At 52.3% G+C, this 25,752-nt stretch overlaps 1 protein-coding gene across 6 annotated transcripts in view; it reads right to left on the bottom strand.

Moving 5' to 3' along the window:
* Positions 1 to 1,979: 1,979 nt before the first annotated feature.
* Positions 1,980 to 25,752, bottom strand: part of PTPRE (protein tyrosine phosphatase receptor type E) — a 179,250-nt gene continuing 155,477 nt past the window's right edge. For all 6 annotated transcript variants that reach the window (XM_086377859.1, XM_086377854.1, XM_086377855.1 and 3 more), the window contains 12 exons: positions 24,633 to 24,730; positions 21,467 to 21,586; positions 19,973 to 20,136; positions 17,526 to 17,661; positions 17,112 to 17,261; positions 16,679 to 16,772; positions 15,261 to 15,337; positions 14,345 to 14,479; positions 10,670 to 10,795; positions 9,279 to 9,445; positions 7,475 to 7,610; positions 1,980 to 4,882 (listed from right to left, as the gene is read on the bottom strand). In XM_086377859.1, coding sequence (XP_086233985.1) covers positions 4,808 to 4,882; positions 7,475 to 7,610; positions 9,279 to 9,445; positions 10,670 to 10,795; positions 14,345 to 14,479; positions 15,261 to 15,337; positions 16,679 to 16,772; positions 17,112 to 17,261; positions 17,526 to 17,661; positions 19,973 to 20,136; positions 21,467 to 21,586; positions 24,633 to 24,730 — 1,478 coding nt within the window. In that variant the 3' untranslated portion in view covers positions 1,980 to 4,807. The remainder of the gene's footprint in view (positions 4,883 to 7,474; positions 7,611 to 9,278; positions 9,446 to 10,669; positions 10,796 to 14,344; positions 14,480 to 15,260; positions 15,338 to 16,678; positions 16,773 to 17,111; positions 17,262 to 17,525; positions 17,662 to 19,972; positions 20,137 to 21,466; positions 21,587 to 24,632; positions 24,731 to 25,752) is intronic.

The raw sequence follows: 25,752 nt of genomic DNA, 5'->3' as shown, positions 1-25,752 counted from the left end.
GGGAATGGCAACCCACTCTGGTATTCTTGCCTGGAGAATCCTATGGACAGAGGAGCCTGGTGGGCTACAGTCCATGGGGTCACAAAGAGTTGGACATGACTGAGCGACTAACACAAAATAAATGAATAAGGCAAAGTCAAATGACTCAATTAGGAAGATGGATAAAAAATACAAATTGGTGATTCAGAGATGAAATATAAATGTGAAAAGATGCTCAACCCACTAGAAGTTAAGGAAATGCAAACTGATTGAAGGCATGTTTCTTTTCTTTTTTTGCCTCAGCTTGACAAGAGCTCAAAGGCTTGCCGTTATCCATGGTTAGTGATGGGAACCATCCACATTGTAGATGGTCTTCAATTACTGGAAAAGCCACAGAGCCTGCTAAAAGTCATGCCCCTAACCTGCGCCATCCAATCCCAGCCAGGTGCTGACCTCCCCTGGCCATCGGCTCACCTGCTGGCCCGTCCTGAGATCTGTTATCACAGGGGGTGCATTGGTGTGTTTCTTTGACAACAGGCCCCTCTGGGGTAGACCTGGGGTTTGTTCCCTCTCAGCCCCTCACACCCTCCTGAGTCTGTGTACCCCGCCAGGTGGTTAAGTCTGTTTGTCCCTGGTTGCCTGGGGGTGCTGGTTCCTGTCCTCATGGACCGTCCTCCAAAACTCCTCCTTGCCCCCTGTCCTCGCTGTCTCCTGCCTCAGGCTGCGTCTGCACCTTCCATTCTCCTGCTGTCTTACACTTATGGGGGAAAGAGCCCCCACCACACCGAGAGCAGAAGTGAGCCCCCCTTATTTAACAGACATGCAGACAGATCCATACGTGCGTGTTCAGTCGTGTCCAACTCTGCAACCCCATGGACGGCAGCCCGCCAGGCTCGTCTGTCCATAGAATTCTCCAGGCAAGAATACTGGAGTGGGTTGCCATTTCCTTCTCCAGGGGATCTTCCCAACCCAGGGATCGCACCCGCTTCTCATGTCTCCTGCATTGGCCAGTGGGTTCTTTTACCACTAGCATCACCTGGGAAACCCACAGACCCGTAAGGCAAACCCAATAGCTAGAGGGTCCATAGGAGCAAACAGATTCATTGCAGGTGATTTTTTTCAGATAAAGGGGAATAAAGGTTTTCAGATGATCCATTTTAACAAATATAACAAAGCTTAGGAGAAGGCAATGGCACCCCACTCCAGTACTCTTGCCTGGGAAATCCCACGGACGGAGGACCCTGGTAGGCTACAGTCCACGGGGTCACGAAGAGTCGGACACGACTGAGCGATTTCATTTTCACTTTTCACTTTCATGCACTGGAGAAGGAAATGGCAACCCACTCCAGTATTCTTGCTGGGACAAACCCAGGGACGGGAGCCTGGTGGGCTGCCGTCTATGGGGTCGCACAGTCGGACATGACTGACGTGACTTAGCAGCAGCAACAAAGCTTATAAAATTTATTAAATAAATGCTACCAATAATAAAAAGCATATGCTTCAATTTCCACATTAGGCCCAGAATATCTGAAAGAGGAAGCTGGTGTGTGAATTAGGGAAGGTGTGAAACTGAAAAAGAGAGTGATCTGGGATCCCCAGACATAGATGTGGAAAGGAAGGCCTAACAGGAGTTGAGGTTTTAGGAGGGGAAGCAGTGTTGGAAAGGCTTTCTGATCCCGCCTGGCAATGGACTTGGAGCATTTGGTCACCTTCCTTGTATATTCTGAGAAACCACTGTTCAGAGCTTCTGTTTGGACTCTAGGAAGGTCGCCCTCTGTAAGGTGGTTATAATCCAGGCTTCACGAACCACTCAGGGCTTCTGAAGACCAGTGCACTGGCCATCACACCCACACGTGTCTGTGGCACGTCTTAGTTAAATTTTACAAGTCCTAAAATTGTCTACATAAATCCATGCTTACCTCCTAATGAATGTCTTGTCTAGAAGGATTTAAGGCATAGGAATAAGATTAGGAGACTTCACTGAAGAAAGAGACGCAGGCTGAGAGTCAAAGTAAAGATTTATCCTTGCAACAGAATATTTTGGATCTTGCAATTTGCATATACAAATTCAGCAACATTCACTGGCATTGGAATCAGAGCAAGATCAAATGAGAAATGGGATAAAACAAAAAAAATGATAGTTGAAACCAGAAAACATACATATATTATAAAGATTGCACATAAATTAAACACAACTTAGTTAAACACAATAGAAATATCAGTAATCATACATTTAAAAAAAAAAAAAAAGGCATGTCTCCAAATGCTGAAACAGAGGCATCAGGCTCATTTTAAAAAGTTTTAAAAAATACATAAAAATACCTTTGAAAACACTGGTACGCAGTCTTCATTCATAGAGCACATGGAGAGAAACAGTAAAGAGTCACACAGTGACCAATAAAGCAAGGAGATCAGAATTGGTCGTCTTCTAATCGCTATTTGGCATTTGAATGCAACCGCATGCAACAGAGAAACACGTCAAAGGAAAAATGACTTTACCAGCATGGCGCTGTTCAGTTATGTACAACGGACTTTCTTTGACCCAAGGGGAGGAGGTGCCAACTTTCAGGGCAAGACAGACAGGATGTGGAGTCCTGGAGCGCCCACCGAGGCTGGAATCAGAGCTGCGGGGTGATGGCAGGGGCCCGGAGGCTGGCGACTGAGCCCCCCGGGGAGGCAAGTGCTGCTGTGATTGTGGAGGGAGCACCCCAGGGCCAGTGGCGTTTGCTCTGTTCTCAGAACAACCAGCGTGGAGCCTCAGCAGATGCAGGCCCAAGGGGCAGGAGATACAAACGGGGTGCTTCCTCGAGGGCACCCCTGAAAAGGTCTACCTTAATCCCACGCCACGGATGCCAGCTAGACCACGAAGGGTCTGCAGGACATTCAGTGCAGTCTCCTGAAGTTGGCCCCGTCCAGGCCCTTGGACGCTGCGATCCCGTGTTGCCATCACTGCAAACAGCAGCTCTGTTTCTAGGCTTCGGTGCTCAGTTTTCTCTCTTCCCCTTTAGTCAGAGAAGGACTTCGGGCTCGGGACTTTGACAATGGAAACAAATGGGGCCACCTGATGCGTCTCGCGAAGCTCCTCCCGTGTTCCTCTTTGACCCAAAATCATCACAGTGCGCCCAGAAGGGAGAGGGCGGTGGTCGGCTGCGTGAGGAGCCCAGGGCTGCTGCTGGTGGCATGGCAGCACCCACAAAGTTGTGCTTTTGTCCATCCATCTGGGCTCCTCCTCTGACCTTTGGGTGGGGCGTGGAGGAGCAGAAGAACCTTGATTACCTGCGGGCCTGTTATTAGGACATCATCTACCATGGGTTGCAGTCGTGCAATCAGTTACCAGTGGAAATATCAAATTAGATCTTTAGATTCATATCTCTTTTAGAAAGCAAAAAAAAAAAAAAGTACCCCAAAATGTACATGTTAAATGATTACAGAAAGGTAGACCAGATGTCTTTTTTTACATTGTGCTCATCTGCTTAGGCACCTGATGGCCATAGACAGGTCGCTGCCATTAAATTAAACCTTTCAAGGTTCATCCTCTTTTTTTGTTCGCCCCACAAGCCAATCCTGAGTGGCAATGAGATCATTATTATCCAGTGTCAGAAGTCTCAACAGCAGCCATTCAAAAAGAAGTTAGTCTACAGTAAGGATTTCTCTTTCTTTCCTTTTATTAAATATTAAGGAGTAGGACTTTAAAAAACTGTATAAATCTAGATTTTAAGATTTTTTTTCTTACAAACAGTCTTAACTTTTACAAGAGATTTTCTAAAATACCAAAACACTTCTCAGAAAGTTTAAAGCATAATCGCTTGTGGTTGCCGGACGGTTTCTCCCAGGAGGAGCTCCTGGCTTCTCTGTGCGTGTCAGATGCGCTGTCTGACCTTTTGGATGGGAAGTGACTTTTTATCGTGCCTCGAGGTATAGCTCACGACTAGCAGGGCAGAATGGTGGAGTGCGGGTGGGGGCAGAGGAGGGAGAAGGGCAGTGGGTGTGACTCTCAGAGGGTCACCTGAGTCAACCACCCAGACAGATGGAGAGCAAGCAGCGCCCGGGGAGCGAAGCTCCGACCTGAGTCAACCACCCAGACAGATGGAGAGCAAGCAGCGCCCGGGGAGCGAAGCTCCGAGCGCCGGTTTGCTGGGCCCGAGGCCACAGGGCCTCGGGAAGACTGGCCTTCACATCTCTTTTGTCTCGACAAGATGTCACAACACAGTCTTGAATGAATGCATGTTTAAGGATCACTACACAGCCACCAATTACTCCAGAGGGTTTTAGACCTGGACTCAGGTTGTAAAGTCTTCTTTGATCTTTAGAAGGTAAAGGGAGACCACACGGACTGAGACTGAGGTCTACAAGACTCCTTGTTTGCACTGTATCTTCACGAGCAGTTTGCCTTCAAAAAACTGCTGCTGCGCAGGGCTGTGAAATCAGTATCAGGAAATTTTCCACTAATTTCTGAGTCCTCGACTGCTTCCTAATGAAGCTGTAGTTAGTACCCTGCATAAATAAACACACTCGGCATATTAAGATTTTTAGAGGCGCTAACTGTGTGAAGTTAAATGATATGAATCTAATGAAAAATTAAAATTTTTTTAATGATATTAGCAGAAATATATATTTTATGGGATATTATTTGACCTTAATACATTATTCCAGTTTTTAAAGGGCGCATTTAAGATTTAACAACTTTACAGCAGGTGGCCTTTAAAGCATAACAAAATATATACAAAGAAATTAGGAAGGATATTAATGTCAACTATGAAATAAATTAACATGATTTTTACAAAATATACTGACCATTAAATTAAAAAATATTTTAAGGCAGGAATTTTCATTTGAAATTAGCATAATCAGAAAATATATCAATAAAATCTTGTACCACTTTGTAGCAGAATTCATACTGTTCCTGAAAAAGAAAACCAAGAACATATTAAAATAATATTAAAGATATATTTAATTAATTTAATTAGAAGAAACACTAAAGAGAAGACATAAAAAAGTCTGACCAGTTATTAAAATACTGTATATCCTGATGCATATAAACTTCTGCTACATAATTTAGTTTTTAGGCACACGTTTCCAAATCTACTTTTCTACATAGAAAATGTCAGTGTTTCAACTCAGTGTATTTTGGACTCACTCTCTGAGTGAGAGATCTCTAGTTTTCATATTTAAACTAAAAACCACTACTTCGGAATGAAAAAATAATAGCAAACCTAACATCAAACTTCATAATGCAAAGAAAATAATCTATAAAAGTTAAATAAGATGGAAATGTAGATTATTTTTAAACCTAAATTTACACTACAAAAGGGCATTGCTTTATATCAACTTTACTAAAATTTAAAAGAATGATGCCTTGCATCTGCGGGTGCACACTCAGTCGTGTCCGATTCTTTGTGAATACACAGACTGCAGCCCGTCAGGCTCCTCTGTCCACAGAATTTTCCAGGCAAGAATACTGGAGTGGGTCACCACTTCCTACTCCAGGGGATCTTCCCGACCCAAGGACTGAACCCCCATCTCTTGTGTCTCCTACACTGGCCGCAGATTCTTTGCCACTGAGCCACCTGGGAAGGCCCCACTGCACATCTGTGTGAGGGTCTTAACTTCTAAGCACACTTGGACATCGCCTGACTTCCAACCTTCCAGCAGCTCTTTGAGGTTGTGAGACTAGAGCCAGGTGATGGGTTAACGGGGGACAGGTGAGCAGGGCATGTGACACTACCAGTAACGAGCACTGAAAAGAAGAAATGAGGACTTCGCTGGTGCTCCAGCGGGTAAGCCTTGGCGCTTCCAATGCAGGGGGTGCGTGTTCGATCCCTGGTTGGAGAACTAAGATCCCACATGCTGGGCAGTGCGGCCAAAGGGCAGGGGGGAAGGAAGAAACGAAACAAATAGGGAAAATGGCAATGCCTGGACTTTCTTGGTGAGCCTACCATGTGTCTAGGAAAACCATGAGCACAACAGTAAGCAGACATGGGGGTAGACCCCGGTGGTTTGAGGAACAGCAGACGGCAGCTACCCTTGCAGACCCCGGTCACTTGCTGGCCCAGTGAATATGGGAGCTGGGGAAGCAGGGGGCCCAAGGGAGGCTCCTAGCCCCCTCCTCTTCTTTCCCAGCACCTTGGGTTCAGCCTCTTACCTAAATTCACACTGAACAAGAATCTACTGGCCTTTGGTTTGGAAGAGGCCAAACATTAGCCCTTCTAGCCCTTCTGGGGTCTTGGTCCAGCCAGCATAGGACAGAGCTGTGCTTTGCAGGGAAAGAAAGACGGAGCCAAAAGCTGATGTCCTGTGGTTGCAGGGGCGTTGGGAGAGTCAAGAGTCACTACAGGGTCCTCCCTTCCAGCTACTAAGATCCCACGCAGTCACCCAGCTCTTGGAAGGAAAGAGAAAGTGCCTGCATCAGGACTGAGTGAGCATAGAGAACCAGTGGGCTGTGCCAGGGGCCTGGGAGGGCAAGTCCTAAGATAGGAAGCCTTGGGGAAAACTCCAATACATTGGTCACCTAATGTGAAGAACTGACTCATTGGAAAACACACTGATGCTGGGAAAGATGGAAGGTTGGAGGAGAAGGGGACGACAGAGGATGAGATGGTTGGATGGCATCACCGACTCAATGGCATGAGTTTGAGTAAGCTCCGGGAGTTGGTGATGGACCGGGAGGCCTGGCGTGCTGCAGTCCGTGGGGTCAGAAAGAGTCGGACACAACTGAGCAACTGAACTGAACTGGAACTGAACTGGGGAAAATAAATATGTCCCTGGAGAAGTGCATGGCAACCCGCCCCAGTGTTCTTGCCTGGAGGATCCCGCGGACAGAAGAACCTGGTGGGCTACAGTCCATGGGGGGTCTCAAAAATTCGAACATGACAAACACTTTCACTTTTCTTGGGAAAAGCAACGGGTTATAATAGTCTTGAAAACTGAACTTGCTGTTGCAGGACAATCACTGAATTTGGTAGGGAGGCATCTCTTCTGAAAACCAGAAAGGGTGGGTTTTCACCACGGAATGAATGAAAACCTATGGGCAACTGCACTCTGCATGGATTCCTTAAGCCCCCTGGGCAGCGTCTGGGGGCTGAGTGAGACCCAGCCAAGGACACGAGTCCACGTGGCCGGTGGAAGGCAGAAGATGGCAAGAATCAGGACTGTAAATGTCCCCGCCGCTTGTGAACGTCTGCGTCTGTAAGCGTAGACTGGAATCTGCAGGAACAGTTCGCTGACGCGCAGCGGGGCCTCTGTTCAACAGGTCTTATCATCCAAAGGCAGGGCTGTGCCCCTCCTCACATGTCTGCCCAGGGGACAGACCCCACCCCGATGCAAGGGAGGAAGGGAGTCTGTGAAGCTTGACTGTATGCTGTCTGGGACTTTCAGCTCTCTGTCCTGGAAACGTAACCTCCCTCCTTCCTTCCTGGTGGACTTGAACTCCTTCAGTGCAACATACATCAAATGCAACATGAGACAATTCTCAACTCCTCCGGAAGCCCTTTCTTACCAGGGTCTGCACCATGTGTGGCCTCTGAAGTCGTAAACTCTTCACAGCTTGGAATACATCTAAAAGCCCCTCAGCCTTGACCCGTTCCAGAATGTTGCTGAGTGCTATGAAAGTCCCTGTCCGCCCAGCTCCAGCACTGCAGAGAGAACACGGAGTAAGACACTGAAACTCGCCCGTGGGCACGAGAAACCCACAGCCTCCAGCAGGCCCTGCAAGCCAGGCTGAATGACCGGAGCCTGGCTCTTTAAACGACCATTTTATATGTAGCTTGGCTCTGGACTGGGAGTCAGCAAACACAGAAGTCCTCAAGAACGTGCCTAAATGTAACATGAGTCAGATCAGAACCAGTGATGAGTTTTCAAGCTGGTGGACCCATTTCCCTTCCTCCTTGTGGGGGGACTCTCAGAGGATGGCCCCTGGACGGGCAGCAGCTACATCACCTGGAAACTTCTTAGGAGCGAAACCCCTCCCGGTTCAGGCGTAGGGAGCTGCAATCCTGGCCCAGACTCCCCTTTTGTGCAGGGACCACCTTCCGAGACGGGAGGCGTGCAGGTGGATGGAAGGGTTGCTTGGACAAAGGGTTGCTTCCTGGCAGGAAGGGTCAGATCCCGACAGTGAAGGTCTGCGTCTCCTCTACTTGGCAGAATCATTCGGATAAACCCTACAGAAGCAGACCCTCTTGGGAGAGAGAGAGCAGGCCTAACGGAGGCAGGCTTGGCTGGCCTCTTCCACGGAGCCCTTGGTGGACGCGGGGTTCCCACGGGGGCCCCAAATCCCGACTGTGGGTTTCGCTCATCTTTGTTGGCAACCCTGGTGCCCGACACCTATAACGTTCAGTCTGGGTTTGCGGAGGCGGAACAAGAAGGAACTCGGTTCTCATTTTTTCTAAAGGACATCTACGAAGGCACCAGGGACTGAAAACCTAGGTGTGTGCACCCCCTGCTGGCCGTGCCCGAAGGGTGCATCTCTGGGTCCAAGGTCAGGAAAGCGGCCAGACCAATCTTCCAGGTTAAGCCGGGCTTTGTTGACACGAGGGGTAAGCGGGTGGGGGCGAGTGGCAGTCAGAGAAATGGGCGCCACATGTAGACAGAGGCACAGAAGTGCAGTCTTAGAAGCAAATCAGACCCCACCCCAAGATCAGACACGCCAAGCTCCCGCAGGAAGAGTTTTGCAAGGGTGATCAAGGTCCCTGCCAGCAGGAGGGCCTGGGCCAGAAGGAAGGAGAGCTGGCACGTCTCCATAGGATTCACCCTCTGCCTCATAGAGCTGTTTATCAAGGTTCTTGCTGGGGGGTGGGGGCGGGGTGTCCTGCTGCATCCAGGTGCCCCCCGGTGGGTCCTTCTCCTCATGGTGGGGGGTGGGGGGCTTGGGAGCCAGGCTGAGTGGCGTCAGGATGGGCTGGGGCTGCGGACCCTCTGTTATGGACCCTGGCCTGGACATCCCTGAGTAGTTCAAGAAAAGCTTCCTGCTGTGCTGGGTGGGCATGCCAGCCAGAGCCCCGCCGGTCTTTCAAAACAAAGATAATTCAAGTTCAAGGTTTGTCTGAGCTATGCTTGGAAATGTTTCTTTTTTTTTTTTTTTTGATGACTTAAAAAGCACAAAGAAACGTGTCTGAGTCACTTCCTGACTCCTTCTCACCAAACGCTTCTGCAAGTCTAGGAAGATATTTACGCGTTTGTGTTAAGTCTGGGAGCGGGGGAAGGTGAAGAAGACAGTCCAGAGAAGGGTTGCTGAGGGAAGCGGTGCACTGGGCGTGGGGTCCATGTCAGGCCTACCAGGAGGGGGCGCCCCGGGGCCCACTTGCCTGCAATGCACGGTGATTGGATGGTTGCCGGTCTGCTGCTGCTGCTTCTGCACGGCCGCGATGAGGTCGATCATGCCTTTGCCCTCAGCCGGGATCCCAATCTCGGGCCAGCCGTGGAAGTGGAACTGCCGCACCACCCGCGTCTGCTCCTCCGGCCGGGCCAGGGGCTACGGGGCAGGAAGAGCGTCTCAGGGCTGAGTAGTCACAGTCACCCGGCCGCCCTCCCAACCTTGCCCGGGGGGGATTCGGGCCACAATCTGGAGCAGCCCGTGGAGTTCTCATCTGGCTGGACTCCCAGATGCTGGCTACTCGTAGGCTGTGGTCACCCTAAAGCAGAAGGCCAGCCGTGCCTCTTTCTGGGTGGGGGTCATGACAGTCAAAGGATGCTCCCCGGAGCCCACAGGGCCTGCCAGACCCCGTTATGGGATCCTGGGCAGTTTTTCTTGAGATGACAAGAATCATCCGTGTTTTGTAAGAAGCCAGGACTCACTTCCCTGATAGCTCAGTCAAGAATCTTGCTGCAATGCAGGAGACCCCAGTTCGATTCCTGGGTCGGGAAGATCCCCTGGAAAAAGTATAGCTACCCACTCCAGTATTCTTGGGCTTCCCTTGTGGTTCAGCTGATAAAGAATCTGCCTGCAATGTGAGAGACCTGGGTTCGACCCCTGGATTGGGAAGATCCCCAAGAGAAGGGCATAGGCTACCCACTCCAGTATTCTGGCCTGGAGAATTCCACGGAATGTATAGTCCATGGGATCGCAAAGAGTTGGACACAACTGGGTGACTTTGACTTTCAGGACCCACCATGTCTCTTCAAGGCTGGGGATGAGCAGTTTCAGAGTCTAGGGGCCCTGGGTCTTTCTGTGATCCATGTGGAGGAGACCAAGTCTTTGGGCAAAGCTGGGTTTCTCTGTACTGACCGTCTTGAACTCGGAATCAGATCCCACAGGTAGGTCATTTTACCCATGGTTGACACACAGGGAGAGTTCCCAAGACCTGGCTGGTGAGGGGTGGTGGGAGGTTCTGAGAAGGGGTCTGGCAGAGAAGCCCGGGAGGCCTCTGTGGCGTCACGCATTCATTCCTCCTGCTCTCTGACCCACGGTTGTTTCTCCCAGGGACTGGGCAGCGGTAGGATGCCTCTTGGAGTCGGGTACCTGGCCCCACCATCCCTGGGCTCCAGCAAGGAGCTGGGGGACGATCATGGAGGTGAAATCTTACGGGAGATCAGCCACTTGGTAACACGGCTGCCAACTGCCCATACTGACCACTGACACGAACGTGGGGATCTGGAAAAGTCTGAGGGACAGGAAATTCTGGCACAAAGACAGAGCCCACACGACAGCTGCAGGGTGTTCTGTCCATAAGAGACTAAAGGTTTCTGGTAACAATACCTGATTGAAGGTGACCAGGAAGTCTCGTATGCTGATGGCTTCAGAAAGGGTATCGCTCTTTATTTCGATCGTTATTTCTCCGTGAGTCACTGAGCCCTCTGTTGGCCAATACTGGTAGCATTTATCCTGGGAGATGAAATAAAAATGTTTTAAGTCTTGTAATAAAGAACTTGCTGCCAGCAGTTTTAACAATAGGATGCAGGCGTGCTGTGAAACCATTTAATGTATTTAATATGAACAGGAAACTAACTCATGAACATAAATATGAATATAAATATGAATGCTACCAGTGCCTGCTGACCAAGGGAACAAAGCGGACAGTCCAGGAACAGACACAGAACAGCAATGACAGGCCACAGCGGAGGGGCCCGCCAGTAACTGGAGCTGGAGAGTCCGCTCTCTATACGGAAAAGCGAGCTGGAGCCCTAACTCACCTGCCTGGCTCAGCTGCCTGGGCTGATATGAATGCCCCAGCCCCTCTTGGAGTTGGGCAGTGTGCAACCTGCATAACTGTATATGGCAGACTTGAAGTTTAATAAAGACAAACCAAGGCAGGGTAAGACTTGAAGTCAACAATAAAACTGTGAACGCCTTAGAAAAAATATCTTTTCAATTTGGGGTATAGGTTTACCAGACAAGAACCCCAAAAAGCTAACCAACCATGACAAAGATCTCAACATCAGATTATATTAAAATTAACCCTATGTCATCAATAAACATTTTGTTGGTGCTTAGTCGCTAAATTGTACGTGACTCTTTTGTGACCCCATGGACTGCAGCCCACCAGGCTCCTGTGTCCATAGGATTTTCCAGGCAAGAATACAGGAGTGGGTTGCCATTTCCTCCTCCAGGGTAATCTTCCCCACCCAGGGATCAAACCAGCATCTTCTGCATTGGCAGGCGGACTCTTTACCACTGAGCCACTTGGGGAACTCCAACAGACATTGAGAGAGGAAAAAGACAGGCCATCAACTGAGATGAGATACTTGCAATACATAAAAGCAACAAGGAATCAGTACCAAGAATATATAAAGAAATCCTCTAAATCAATAAGAAAAGTGCAAACAACCCACAAGAAAAATGAGTGAAAGGCATGAACAGGCTCTTTGCCCAAGAGGAAACATGTCATCATCTATAAATACACAAAGTGATGCCTGACCTCAGAGGGATCTGCTATTGCTGCTGCTAAGTTGCTTAAATCATGCCCGACTCTGTGTGACCCCATGGATGCAGCCTACCAGGCTTCTCCATCCCTGGGATTCTCCAGGCAAGAACACTGGAGTGGGTTGCCATTTCCTTCTCCAATGAATGAAAGTGGAAAGTGAAAGTGAAGTCGCTCAGTCGTGTCCGACTCTTAGGGACCCCATGGTCTGCAGCCTACCGGGCTCCTCCATCCATGGGATTTTCCGGGCAACAGTACTGGAGTGGGGTGCCATTGCCTTCTCCCTCAGAGGGATCAGAGAGATGCAAATCAAGGCCACAGAGAGGATATTTATACCTATTTAATTAACAAAAATGAGGATGCCAGACCATCCTAGGCATGTAGAAGAATGACGTTCATCCAGGGTCTGCTTTGAAAACCATAACTACTTTGGAAAGTCGTTAGGAACTGCCCTGCCAACTCAAACGTTCACATACTCTCCGACGTGGCATTTTTGTCTCTGAACCGTACAATTCCGCATGCGTCATGAGACACATACGAGAAAGTACCCACAGCACTGTTTGTAAAACAACAAAATGAAACCAACCCAAATGCCCGTGGCAGAAGGAGGGGCAAGTCAATGGATACAGGATGTACAGTTTGTGTCATGGAGCAGAAGGAAATAATGGTGAATGAGCCACAGTTACAGGCAGCAACACAGCAAAATATCGAATGCATAACTCTGAGTGGAAAAGTCAAGTCTCGGAAGACCGTATACCTTATGTGAAAGTCACTCAGTCGTGTCTGACTCCTTGTGACCCCATGGACTGTAGAGTCTGTAGAATTCTCCAGGCCGGAATATTGGAGTGGGTTGCCATGCCCTTCTCCAGGGGATCTTCCCAACCCAGGGATCGAACCCGGGTCTCCTGCATTGCAGGTAGATTCTTTACCAGCTGAGCCACCAGGGAAGCCCCATTGTATATCTTAGTGGTGCCCTCTTATATGAAGTTGAAAAGCAGACAAAACTAAACAGTAGCTTCTTGAGGAATATATTTACTCGATAAAAAAAGATTTCTTAAAAAGCTAAGGAAACGCCCACTAGGAGGGCTTAATTAAAAAGGTAATTATAAGTGTTGATGAGGAGGGGGAGAAACTGGAACACTTGTACATTACTGGTGGGGCCGCTTGCACAGTTAAGTGATATGAGTTTGCAATATAGTTATGACAGGCCCCAGCAGTTCCAGCCCCAGGCATCTACCTAAGAGAAATAAAACTGTGTGTCCACATAAAAACTTGTCCATGAATGTTCAAAACAGTATTCGTAACAGCCCAAAGTGAAACAACCCAAATGCCCAAACACTAATGACTGAATACACAAAATTTAGGGCCATACTATTTAAAAAAAAGAGTGAGGAACTGATTCATGAATGGGCCTTATAAACATGCTAAGTGAAAGTGCTCAATCACGAGAAATAGGTGGCGTGATTCCATTTATATGAAATGTCCAGATGAGGCAAATTCATAGTCAGAAAGTAACTAATCTGTGGTTGCAGGGATTGTGAGGGGGGAGTAGGCAGTGATCATTCCTGGGTATGGGGTTTCTTTTCAGGTGATGAAAATGAGCTGGAATTAGTGATGTTGTACAACTCTGTGAACACACTAAAAACCACTGCACCATACCTTTTAGAAAGAGGAATTGCATGATATGTGTGTTATATCCCAATAAAACTGTTTTTAAAAAGGCAAAGAAGTAAAACCCCACAACTTCAGGGTAGTGGATGCCTCTTGGGAGAACGCCTAGGTAAGTATATGTTATCAGCAACAGTTTGGTTTCTCACTTGGATGATGCTTTATTAAATAAAAACAAGAAGACTATGTGCCTCTGGATGGATCTCTGGGAGAAAAGAAATATTTAACCCGTTCAGTTCTACCAGGACTATATTAATTAGGCACACATTTCAATACCTCCATCTTTTTGTCCCAAGAAAAGTGAGTAAAGGTCTTTTCCTTCAACAGGTTGTGACCAAATATGTATTTGTGGCAAACACAAAATGGCAGAAATTCAAGGCTGGTTAAAGGTGGCTAAGACGGTAAAGCGTCTGCCTACAATGCGGGAGACCAGGGTTCTATCCCTGGGTCAGGAAGATCCCCTGGAGAAGGAAATGGTAGCCCACTCCAGTACTCTTGCCTGGAAAATCCCATGGACGGAAGAACCTGGTAGGCTACAGTCCATGGGGTCGCAAAGAGTCGGACACGACTGAGCGACTTCACTTTAACTTCACTTTAAATAAAATATAGGCTAAGAACAACAGCCAGTGGATAGTTACAATGAACTGGAGTTGGCGGGGGAAGGAGTTGAAAAAAAAACCTTTTTCATTTGCAGCCTCTCTCCCTCCTCAGTAGTCGTGGCCTGGCCTCACAGCCGATGGCAGGTGAGGCGTTCCCAGGGGACAGGCAGTCCGTTGGGTGGGCTGCACCTGGTGGGTGTGAGCAGCCCTGGAGGCCGCTGGGGCGGGGGCGGGGGGCGGGCTGACCTGCTCTCTCTCCTGCACCTCGGTCAGCATCACGATCGTGTGGCACTTCCACTCCCAGACCATCCTCCAGAAGTCCTCCACCGTGTGCGCCAGGGGCCCCTGGGTGGCGATGAAGTAGTCCTTCTGCCGGTAGCCCTTCAAGTGGGAGAGAGGTTCAAGTCCGGCTTCCTGCCACTGCTCTCCCACGCTGGGACACGTGGCTTTAGGACAGCCCAGGGCTGCAGGAGGGACGGCATTCAGGCTTCCGGGGCCTGAGCCGAGACCCAGATGGCACGTGCCCAGAAAACAGGTCAAGGGGCCCCTTCACCTCTGTACGGATGTAACAGGACCCTTGCTTGGACTGGCTTCGATTCTATTAATGCGTCTGTACGTGTCACAGCTAACTTAGCATCAAGGCAGGGCAGAGAGGGTGCGGAGTTAGAGGAAGTGAGTTAATTCCCCGGTCCTGGCTTGGTGCCCACGTGACCCCCTCTCCGGCACAGCGTTCTCTCATCTGTAAACCAGAATCCAAGCACAGACTTGACTGCAATGCTGTCTCCCGCCCATTTAGCTCCGCTGTGCACAAGGCAGGCTGTGATGGGGCCTGAACTGAACTGTGGTCACAGGACAGAAAGCACGTGTGAGCAGGGACAGAGGGCTGGAGTGTAACAGCCGAGCAAAAGAGAAGCTATGACGTATTAAAGGCAGAATGGAAAAGCAGCCAATTATTTAAAAGTGCACGTACATCCTCTACTTCAAAGTTCCTTATTCCTTTTTTTTTTTTCAGCAAGTGTTTGCTAATGAACTGGTTTGGCTTTCTGGGGGCGTGTCCACCCTTTCCGATTGTGAAAGCAAGTAGCTGAAGAGACTGAAATCATGGGGCATAGGAGCTGCGTCCCCGCCAGGCATGCAGGCTCGGCGGGGGCCCGGCACTTACGTCTATAAAGGACGCGTTGATGTAGTCCGTGTACTCCTGGCCCCTCTTCATGGAGAGAATCACGCGGTTGAAGTCGTCTGTAAAGCAGTGCATCCCCTGGGTCAGAAGCGACCCCATCCTGCCTGGCAAACTTGAACTCGCTGTTAGGAGCTTCTGAGACAAAGCTTATGGATAAAATCACTAAATACAGTCAACCCCTTGGAAGGTTTCCTTCCTAAACTAGGTTCCTTCAAGTGGCCGGGGGAAGCTGTGTTTTGTGAGCAAAGTTCTCAAATAACTGACTCATTGTCTTCATCAGTCATAAATTGAGGTGCTGGGCTGTGCTTAATCGCTTAGTCGTGTCTGACTCATTGGAACCCCGTGGACTGTAGGCCACCAGGCTCCAGTGTCCTTGGGGATTCTCCAGGCAAGAACACTGGAGCAGGTAGCCTATCCCTTCTCCAGGGGATCCTCCCGATCAAGGAATCAAACCTGGGTCTCCTGCATGGCAGGAAGATTCTTTACCAGCTGAGTGCCCAGGGAAGCCCTAAATTGAGGTCATTCATACCAAAACGTAAGCATTAAAGTAAACTTAAGCTGTCAAAGGAGTGTGGCCGGCCAGGCAACTTGGCATAGCCTGCCAGAGGCATCACAGCCATAAAGCCCCCAGGGTCTGAGGCTGGAGAGGGCCTGCCCAGCCCCACGCACTGCCGGCCAGAGGCATCACAGCCATAGAGCCCCAGGGTCTGAGGCTGGAGAGGGCCTGCCCAGCCCCATGCACTGCCGGCCTGGGCAGGTCCATGTGAGGGCCTGCTGCTGCAGGAGCTGGAGTCCAGGAGAGGATGTTGAGGGGAGGTCTGGGTGAGCCCTTCCGCCTCCTCTCTCCCCCTGGGGTTCCTCCGATGCCTCTGCTTCTACCAGGCCTGTAGGTTTTCCGTCCCCTTAGACCTCAGGCCGCCCAGCGCCCGATGCCTCCCTTGCCCATGGTGTGCCGGCCTCAAGGCCTCTCCCTGGAAGATCTCAGCTGAGCTCCCTTCGGATCCGGCTGCACAGCATGGGCCAGGACCCCACTCTGTGTACAGGTGGGTGTCGTGCCTCCACCCGCTTGGGGGAAGACAGGATGGCATCTCGTAGAATCAGGAGGCACCACGTCAGGCCCGAAGCTCATCTTTCCATTTCCAGGAAGTCCCCCTCCCTGTCCTGCCTCCAAATCCAGGTCACGAGATGCCTGCCTGACCCCCATGGGACAGCCTAGGTCACTCATGTCTTCACAGGTGGGCATTCTCTTCCCCACACTTGACAGAGCTCCCCGAGGGCACCCCACCCCGGACCCCCGGTTTACAGGAGCGGGTGGTCAACGACCTTCCAGCGACTGAAGCCCCAGGACGCCCGCCGACAGCGCCTGCCGCGCGGGCCTGCCCTCCGCGGGCGGCCCTTACATGGAATGATCTGGATGACCCTGGCCTTCTTCATGTTCGCGGGCAGATTGCCTGTCCTCATGTTCTCCTTCATGATGCGGACGTTTGTCAGTTTCTGCAGCCAAGAGAGACACAGCCACACAGTTAAAACCCTGATGTTCCCGAGAGACTGCTCAGCCTTCTAACCCCACTGCCATCAAGGACACCCGCTCAGAGGAAACTATCTCCATCTCCAGACATGGCCCGAGTCTTGGGAGATAAAATGTGCATGTACGATATTCCCCCCACCCGCCGACATGGCTGCAGAGCTCTGAAAGTCCCCGTTGTTCCTCCCTTGAAAGTCATGGGCAGGACGGACCCCCTTACTTTTCCAGGGATTCCTAAGGGAGGAAGCAGCTGTAAGCAGCTTTGTGTGAATGGGGCTGGTCCTCCTTGAGAGCAGGTTGGCGCTTACCCTGAACTCCTCCTCCAGCCCGATCTTGTCGAAGTGGGCGGTGGGGCCGTGCAGCGCCTGAAGGTGCTTCTCCAGGGAGGACACGTCCAGCTCAGTGTCCCCATAGAGGTAGTACTCCAGTAAGGCTTGGTAGATGAACGTGTACTGCATCTGCGGGGAGACCCAGATGGACTCCAAGGGGGGCCCCTGGAGTAGGGGGACCCTTCTCTTTGTGCAAAGGGGAAGGGGTTGGGGGGAAGGTCAGATTAAGGGCTGTCTGTAGTGACCGTCTGCGGCCTTGAAGAGGGCCGGGGCGACATGGTCCCGGCCAGGCACCACTCTGCATGCACCTGACTCGTGTCCCGGGGCGTCGGGGTTTGCTGAGCCAAGCTCACACCAGCACAGGTGGCTGGGCCAGAGGAGGGCATGACTCACGTCTGTCTGAACCATCTGAGGCCGCTGATTGCGGATTCTGGACACGAAGTCAAAGACGTCCACCTTCTGCTCTGCGTGCACCATGTCCATCATGGCGTCGATCACTATGAAGGTGCCCGTCCGGCCCACGCCCGCGCTTGGGGAGAGAGGAAGAGGCCACGTCGTGAGTCCCCGGTCCCCACTGCGATGATGGGACCTTGGAACACGCCTGCAGTCCGGACCGGAGGACACGCCACCCTCACTGAAGACGAACCTCTTCACGGCGCACAAACTTCCTTCCGTTAATAAAGACAAATCCAGTAGGGCCACCGGAGGGCACCAAATCTCAGGGACAAGATCTCAAATTTCCTTCAAGGGCCAGTGAGCTGTCACTGCGGTCCTGTCTGACTCTGAGACCCTAGAGACTGTAGCCCGCCAAGCTCCTCTGTCCATGGGATTCTCCAGGCAGAAATCCTGGAGAGGGTTGCCATTTCCTCTTTCCTCTTCCAGGGGATCTTCCCAACCCAGGGATCAAACCCGCGTCTCCTGCAGGTCCTGCAACTGTAGGTGGATTGGAGACTGCTAACAGGCTTCCGGAAAAGGGCCGCTGTCTAAGCTTTGTGTGAATTGTACTGGTAATTTTTCTTCTATTACCGAACACTGTCTCCTCATGATCACTTGTGCAACTGGATTTTTTTTTATTGTCACACTTGATGTGGTTTTCCAGGTTCTTCATAAGAAAGAAGGACTCCAGGCCAGGTCTGTTGGCCCTAGAGCCAAGGTCATGCAAACTGGGGCACCAGCTGGCTCTGTCTGTGACCCCAACCCTGAACCCCGGGCTGGCTGGGGCCAGCTAGTGCTCAGGGGCTCCACTGAGAGGTCTCCTTCCTCGGGAAGCTGCTCGATGCCACTCCTGGGCTGGGTTTCCTTTCTCCCCAATGGTCTCCCCATGGCGGTCTCTGCACATCCTCCCACCTCCACCCTACCTGTCCATCTAGATCCCCTCCAACCAATGCAGGCCGTCCATATGTGTCTCCCCAACACCCAGGACTCAGCAGGCACACAAACAAACTCAGCCAACATCCGCAGGATTAAAAAAACCCCTAATGGTCCAGACCACAACTGCACACAGCAGCCACGGGTGCAGGGTCACTAGGTTGAACTGGGCTTGCCCCCAGCACGCCAACCCACTGCGGCATTAGCCTCTTTTAAAAAAAGAAAGTCATCTTTTAAACAGAAGGTTCACAACTGAAGGAATGAAGCACCCCCCCAACCATGTTCCTCTTTTGGCAGGGAGGATGGCACCACTCTTTCCAGCTTGTCTCCAAAATGGCACTAGGCAGGCAATGAAGCCCTGCCCCATCGGAGACTCCCTGCTCATCACGGGGAGGGGAGAGCGGACGAGACATGAGGGGCTCCTTCAAGAATCTTAGTTCTTTACAAACAAAGAATGAGACGATCGTCAGGTGCAGAGCCAGGTCAAGACAGCCCACCCAACAGGTGCGTGGAAGGGGCCACAGAGAGCGGAGGGCGGAAACCAAGATGAAGGGCAAATGGCCTGCCCCAGCACCACAGCGAGCGGGGAGGCGAGCAGGGGAGGGGCCAGGCGCTGAGGTTCCACCAGCACCAGGGAATCTGGAGGCATCAGAACAAAACAGAGCTGAACCAATCCCCGCAGCCAGCCCTGACCCCACGCAGAGGCGGCTCCTTCATCCCTGCTGTCTGGAGCCCAGCCGGCTGACTGTCAGCTGACGCGAACTGGAGCGCGCCTGCCTGCCATGGGCCATTCAAACTCTCCGCCCTGAGGACATGCTGCTGACCAGTGTCCCCTCTAGCTGGGGCCACCGCGGGTCCACGCCTCCGAGGGGTTTCCCTGTGCAGGGACTCAGGCCGGTGGCCCTGCCCTCCCGGCTGGAGGACGGACGGTCCTGCTCACTGGCTGTAACTCTCCACTGGACATGGGGTTTCTGGCTGTTACAGATGGGGTCATTCCGAGTATCAGGGCCTGGCCAGGGACAAGAGGCACCTGCCCTCCAGGGACACAGGGGCTCTAAATCTGCCACACAGGTGTTCAGTGGAAGCGACACACCAACTCTGGCTTTCAGGAAGTCTGAGCAAGAATGGGGGCTGCCCCCTTGAGAGGGCCAGGCGGGGCTGGACCAGGCCCCAGACTCCGCAAAGCCAGTGGCTCAGAGGAGCGTGCAGTGCCGGGTCAAAGGTGCTTGTGATACTTCTGATACTAAGGTTCCCTGACAGGTGGTACTGATGAAGGGCTCTGCCTCCCCGGATGGAGAGAGCATCCCTCCGGCTCTCACCCTGAGGGATTCTCTGAGCTGCTTCCAGTGTCTGGGAGGTACTCTCAGGTCACCCCAGCCGCCCCTCTGCCCACCCTGATGTCTGCCCACTGGTCACTGTCCCACTGGGGGCTGTATGCTTCCTGGGGCCGCCTGGCCCCACCCCACACGCACCTGCAGTGAACCACAATGGGCCCGGCGTGCGCGGGGTTGAGCGTCCTCACTTTCTTCAGGAACTTGAGCATGCCGATGGGGGTGAAAGGCACCCCAAAGTCGGGCCAGCTGGTGAAGTGCAGCTGGCAGACCAGCCGAGGCGCTTTGCAGCCGTCAGGGAGTTGCTGTGGGGACACGCGGAGACGTGAGCGGGCGGGACGGCCCCTGCCCCCTCCCCACCCCTAACATCATGGCTCCAGGACACTTGCTCGAGGTACCCTTCTGCCGTCCAGGCGTGAGCCGCCGTGGGGACTCATGCAGAGAGGGGCCCATCAGTGAAGACTGGATGCCCGGGAGTGAGAGACCCTGATGCTTACTGGCCCCATAGCAGCGGGAACAGCATAGCAGGGCCCACGGTCACCCGGACCAGGACCAGGCTGGGCCAGACCCCAGCAGCCAGGCAATTCCCTGCAGCCGGCCTCAGGGCTAACGGACCCGTCGGCCAGCAGGCTGGCTGCGTCCCAGTTTGCCGCGACTTCGTGTTGCCGTGTAACTGCCAACAGCATCAGCTTTCACTCTTAAAAGCGGCTTGATTTGTGGGGAAAACATCTGGTTGGTCTACCCTTGGGAGACCCCACCCCACCCCAACCCTTCCCTCAAAACCTCTCTCCACCCTTCTTACCCAGAGCCGAGGAGTCCGGTTCTCGTCCCAAGCCATGGAAAGTTATATAGTGTATTTGGAAGCGTGTGTGTGTGTGTGTGTGTGTGTGTACGTTTGTGTTTCCGGGAGGAGGTAGGCCAAGGTTGGGGACAGTAATATGATAAAACTCATCGTCCCTCCTCTTTTGCTGTGGCTTCTAGGAAGCTCAGGCTCATATTCTGTGATCTAACCACACCCATCACTCTACCTTTGATTCTTGATAACACCACCTTCTGCTTTTTTCTAATTTTTTTTTTTAATCTCTGAAATCTCTTATTTCATCTACCTCGCCTACAGGTGTCTTTATTGAAGGCTGCCTTAAATCATCTCAGGGGAGGAGTGACTAGCAGGAAAAGAGTTTGAAAAATAATGAAATGTTTCAGATAAAATTTTGAAACTGTAAAAAAAAAAAAAAAAGAAAAGAAAAACCTCACATCTCCATGTCAGTGTGTGAAACGGCCCTGTGTAACTGAGTGGGGGACCCCTTCCCACACCCCCAGGATGCTCCAACTGTCTCAACTTCCTCCACCCAGGTGGTCTCTGGGAGCCAGAGACCCTGACTCAAGGTCACGTGCTCCTGCCTGTCAGCCGCCTGTAGACTCAGATCTGTGGCCCACAAGGGAGCGTCCCGCGTCCCCGCCCGGCACTGCCTCCAGCCTCGTCTCCCCTTGTGAGAGCTGCTGGGAGTGGGGGTAGGGGTGGGGCTGTTGGGGTGCGGCCAGTGCTCCCTACTGTAAGCACGCACGCATCTCTCCTCGCAAGCACGCACGCGTCTCTCCTCGCAAGCCTGCCTCTGCGGGAAGTCGCGTGCTTACAGACTGAATGCAGAACTTCCGGATGGTGTAGTCCACCAGCACCGCGCAGTCCTCCACACACACCCGGATGTTCCCGTACGTCCAGCAGCCCTGGTCCGGCCAGTACTGATAGCACTTCTCCTGCGTGGGACACGCGGATAGAAACAGAAGGTCTGCGGGGGGCCTTTCATCACCTCGCAGCCCCCCGCCCCGGCCACAGACACAAGGCCTCACACACAGCCAGCTCCAGTGACGCAGTCCTCAGAGGCCAGGGCGGTGCGTCTCCGTCTCATCGGTGCTAGTTAACGGCAGGACTGAGACCAGAATCGGACCCCTCTGATGCCTCGGTTACTCATCCCCTTACTAACCACACATACTGACCGGACTGTCAGGCTGAGCTGCTCTACAGGGGGGCCCACGTGGAAGCAGCCTCACGTGGGCGGCTCTTCGTCAAGCCCCAGAGGACCATGTGCTCCCCAAACACTGCCCATCGGACTCGGTGGGTCATTTTTCCTGCCCAGCGCTAACGGCGAACTTAATTTGCATCCCACCCACCCTCTGTGGAAGTCATGGACTTGTAGTCAGCTGAACGCTCCTGACTTTTCTCCAACCAGGGATAAGACTGAGGCAGGCATTTGTAGAGCTGGATGGGTGGGTGGTCACAGAGAGGTCTTCCTTTGCTTTCCCTCCCTCAGAACTACAAATGGACCACACACGAGACGGGGAGACTGGGCCTCCAGTTCCTGACCCCAGCGGGTCCTCCTGCAAGAAAGACTTGAAGGCATGAGGTCCCCCTAATGGGGGGCTCCCTGCTCCATGGCCGCAGGCGTCAGCAAGCCATTGATCCTGGACATTGCCCACCAGGCACAGCTCACAGGCCAGGCCACGAGGGTTAATAATCCTATAAACAAGAGTCAGCTGGTATTTACCAGAGCCCAGGGCTTGTGTGATGACACCCACCAACTTCCCCTCCCGCAGCCTGGCCCTGGGCAGCTCTGAAGGGACCCTGAGGAGAAGCCCACCCTGAAGGTCATGGTTTGGGGCAGTCTTGGCCTCCTGGGGACCCTCCAGAGACTCTCGCCTTGACAGACTCTCACTCGAAGACCCGAGGGCTGCTTCTCAGACCCCCACAGGGCTCAGGGTGTGCTCTGTTCCCGTCTACACAGCGGTCACCACTGCCTGCCACCCGCCTCCACCCGCCCGCTCCGCCCCCATCAGATCATGAGATGCCAGCTTTCACAACACCGAGCCAGGATGCTGAAGCCAAGGAGACCACAACAGAAGTGTAAGCAATTAACAAAAGGGGAACTCTGTTGAGAAACGATTTTATCTGAGACACTGAAAATCGAGGCCCAAAGGCAGGCTGAGTCTGAGTCACAGAGATGGAAAAATGCAGTAGGAGGCTGCAGAGAAAAGAGCCGGGGGAGGGGGCGTGTCAAGTAATGTGGCAACGAGATGACTGATGGGGGAGATGGGGGTGCCTTCCGAGCCCCACAGTCCCTGCACTGGTCTCCTCTGTCTCTTTGCAAACAAGCCCCTGAAAACCTGGCCCAGAGATAGCTGGTCCCAGGGGACGCCAGGCTCCAGGTCATCCTCCTCGTCTGGGGCCGTGGGGCTGCAGCATCCGCTCAGAGCGCGGGGACACCTTCCCCACAGCGACCCCCCGCCCTCCTCCCCCGGAACGTGTCCCTGCCTGGGAACCCCCTGCTTCCGCCCATCACTCTTTCCGGTGAGAGAGCACGCACGGGGCCTGGGCAGGATTAACACGGAGGAGGAGGAGGCTGGCCCTCCCCAGCCCTGTCCCAGCTCGCTTCGAAACAAAAGAAAACCCCTCTCCACTCCCCGACCGGAAATGGGGTGGGGTTGGAGGCTTTTCCGCTGCTTTTCTGGATGGAATAAATTAGTGGTGGGGGAGCTGGGGGCCACCTCATGGCTGCCCTCCCAGCCGGCCGGCCTCCCCTCTCCTGCCCTGGCTGAGTTCTTCCATCCCAAAGGGCAGCCGCCTTACCCCGAGCCCTAGCCAAGCAGCCTGGGCTTTCGTGGGGACAGGCCGGCCAGCCCCCAGCCAGTGAGTGAGGGTGGATGGCACCTATGTCCGGCTGGAGCCAGGACCACACAGGCCCTGGGACAGATGTCTCTGACCGAGCTGTGTCTCCCTGTTGACCCGCTTGCCACCACCCCTGTTCGGGCGCTCGCGCTGGAACGGGCGAGAAGAACAGTCTGCCTGCTGCTCGCTTCCCATCTGCCTCCCTGCTCTGCTTTCAACTCTGGAGTGCGAGCTCATAGAGATTTAAAGTTCTTATAATGTGTATGCGTTACTTTTTGAAGTCGAAACAGCTAATTGCACACATTGAAATACCAAATCAATACGACTTCAATACACCTTGTTTTTTTCCAATGCATTTCTCTGGTCTGAATAATAAGGGGAAAATCACTTTTTTTTTATGGTCTAAGGCCCAACATATTATGTTCCAAGGTTCTAAAAAATTTCTATATTAAAATTCACTGCTCCCACCATGGCGTAAGAACTGGTGGGTCACCCAGGGATGACTCGCTACTGAAAGAAGAAAATCCCTCCATCATTTTATATTGTGGTCTAGGATGTGAGAGTTGGACTGTAAAGAAAGCTGAGCACTGAAGAATTGATGCTTTTGCACTGTGGTGTTGGAGAAGACTCTTGAGAGTCCCTTGGACAACAAGGAGATCCAACCAGTCCATCCTAAAAGAAATCAGTCCTGAATATTCCCTGGAAGGACTGATGCTGAGGCTGAAACTCCAATACTCTGGCCACCTGATGTGAAGAGCTGACTCACTGGAAAAGACCCTGATGCTGGGAAAGATTGAAGGCGGGAGGAGAAGGGGACCACAGAGGATGAGATGGTTGGAGGGCATCATCGACTCAGTTTGAGTAAACTCCGGGAGTTGGTGATGGACAGGGAGGCCTGGCGTGCTGCAGTCCATGGGGTCCCACAGAGTCGGACACGACCGAGTGACTGACCTAACTGACTGACTGGGATAGTGAGATTCTGGGAGCACGGACAATATATTTCAAGATAAAAGTGCTGTGAGCCCTGAGGTGTTTTGTGTTTTTTTGTCTGCCGTGATAAGCAGGAGGGAGAAGGGAAAAGGAAGTGGTGAGCATACCCCAGCCAAGCAGCAGCAGCTGAGAAGAACAGGCTGGGCTTACCTCTTTTCTTTCTTTCAGATTCGTCAGCATCACGATGGTTGCACATTTCTGCTCCCAGATCATTCTCCAGAAGTCATTCACTGTTTCCTGCTTGGGACCTGGGAGGAGAGGATGGTCCGAATCAGACAGAGCGGTCCCTGCGAGCCCCAGACCTGTCACCCTGGCCTTTGGGCCTCAGACGGCTGCTTCCCCACTACCTGCCCTGAGGAAGGGGGTGATGGGCCCGTTCACTCCCTGCAGAGTCCCAGGACTGGAGTAGGGGGCAGCCTCCCTGTCTGGCCCTGCCTCTCTCTCCCTGATACCCGCCCACCCAGGGGCTGGGAAATCCTTGGGGGCTAAGTTAATGCACCCAGTTGGGTGATGATCGTGGGCCACAAACACTGTTTAAATGCGAGCTGGTTTGCAAGCTGTCAAAGTGGTTTGTGGCCACGGAGGGGCTTGGCGAAGCCTCAGAATAAGACCTCCCATCCCAAACCACTGAATCAGACTGTGTGTGGGGGTGGGGGAAGGGAGACACACTGCTGGCTGCCTGACCCACCTGCCATGTCTAACCCCCTTTCCTCTGAAAAAAAAAAAAAAAATCACATCTCCCAGCTGCCTTCACAGCTAGTGATGCTTTCTGGTAAGATGTAGGCTGAAGTCCCTGGGGAGGGGGTCTGAACAAAAGGTAGTGTCCCTGGAAGAAAGTCCTCTGCCTGCTGCTCTCTTTCCTGCCTGACTAGGGACAGCAGTGCCGGGAGGTACGGCAGCCACTTTGTGGCCCTGAGGATGACAGTAAGGAGGTCAGGGGAGGAATGAAAGCGGCCTCTCTCCCTTGTGCTGCTGCCCCAGCCCGGGCTACTTCCTCTGGACGTCTGCTTATAAGAATGAAAAAGACATTTCCATTGGTGTCAGTGGGTGTTTGCCAAGGTTTCTGACATTGAAAGCTGGGCATGTTCCTGATGGACTGTGGGCTTGTGTGTATATCTCCCTACTTTTCACGGCAAGTGAAAATGCCAGTCGCTCAGTGGTGTCTGACTCCTTGCGACCCCAGGGACTGTAGCCCACCAGGCTCCTCTGTCCATTCTCCAGATGAGAATACTGGAGTGGGCTGCCATTCTCTTCTCCAGGGGATCTTCCT

This window comes from Bos grunniens, chromosome 26 (genome assembly GCF_055505025.1).
Source record: "Bos grunniens cultivar Pamir isolate PY7600 chromosome 26, Bosgru_T2T1.0, whole genome shotgun sequence".
Taxonomy (NCBI): Eukaryota; Metazoa; Chordata; class Mammalia; order Artiodactyla; family Bovidae; genus Bos; species Bos grunniens.
Note: the sequence above shows the minus strand (reverse complement) of the source record. Positions and strands in the feature narration are given on the sequence as shown.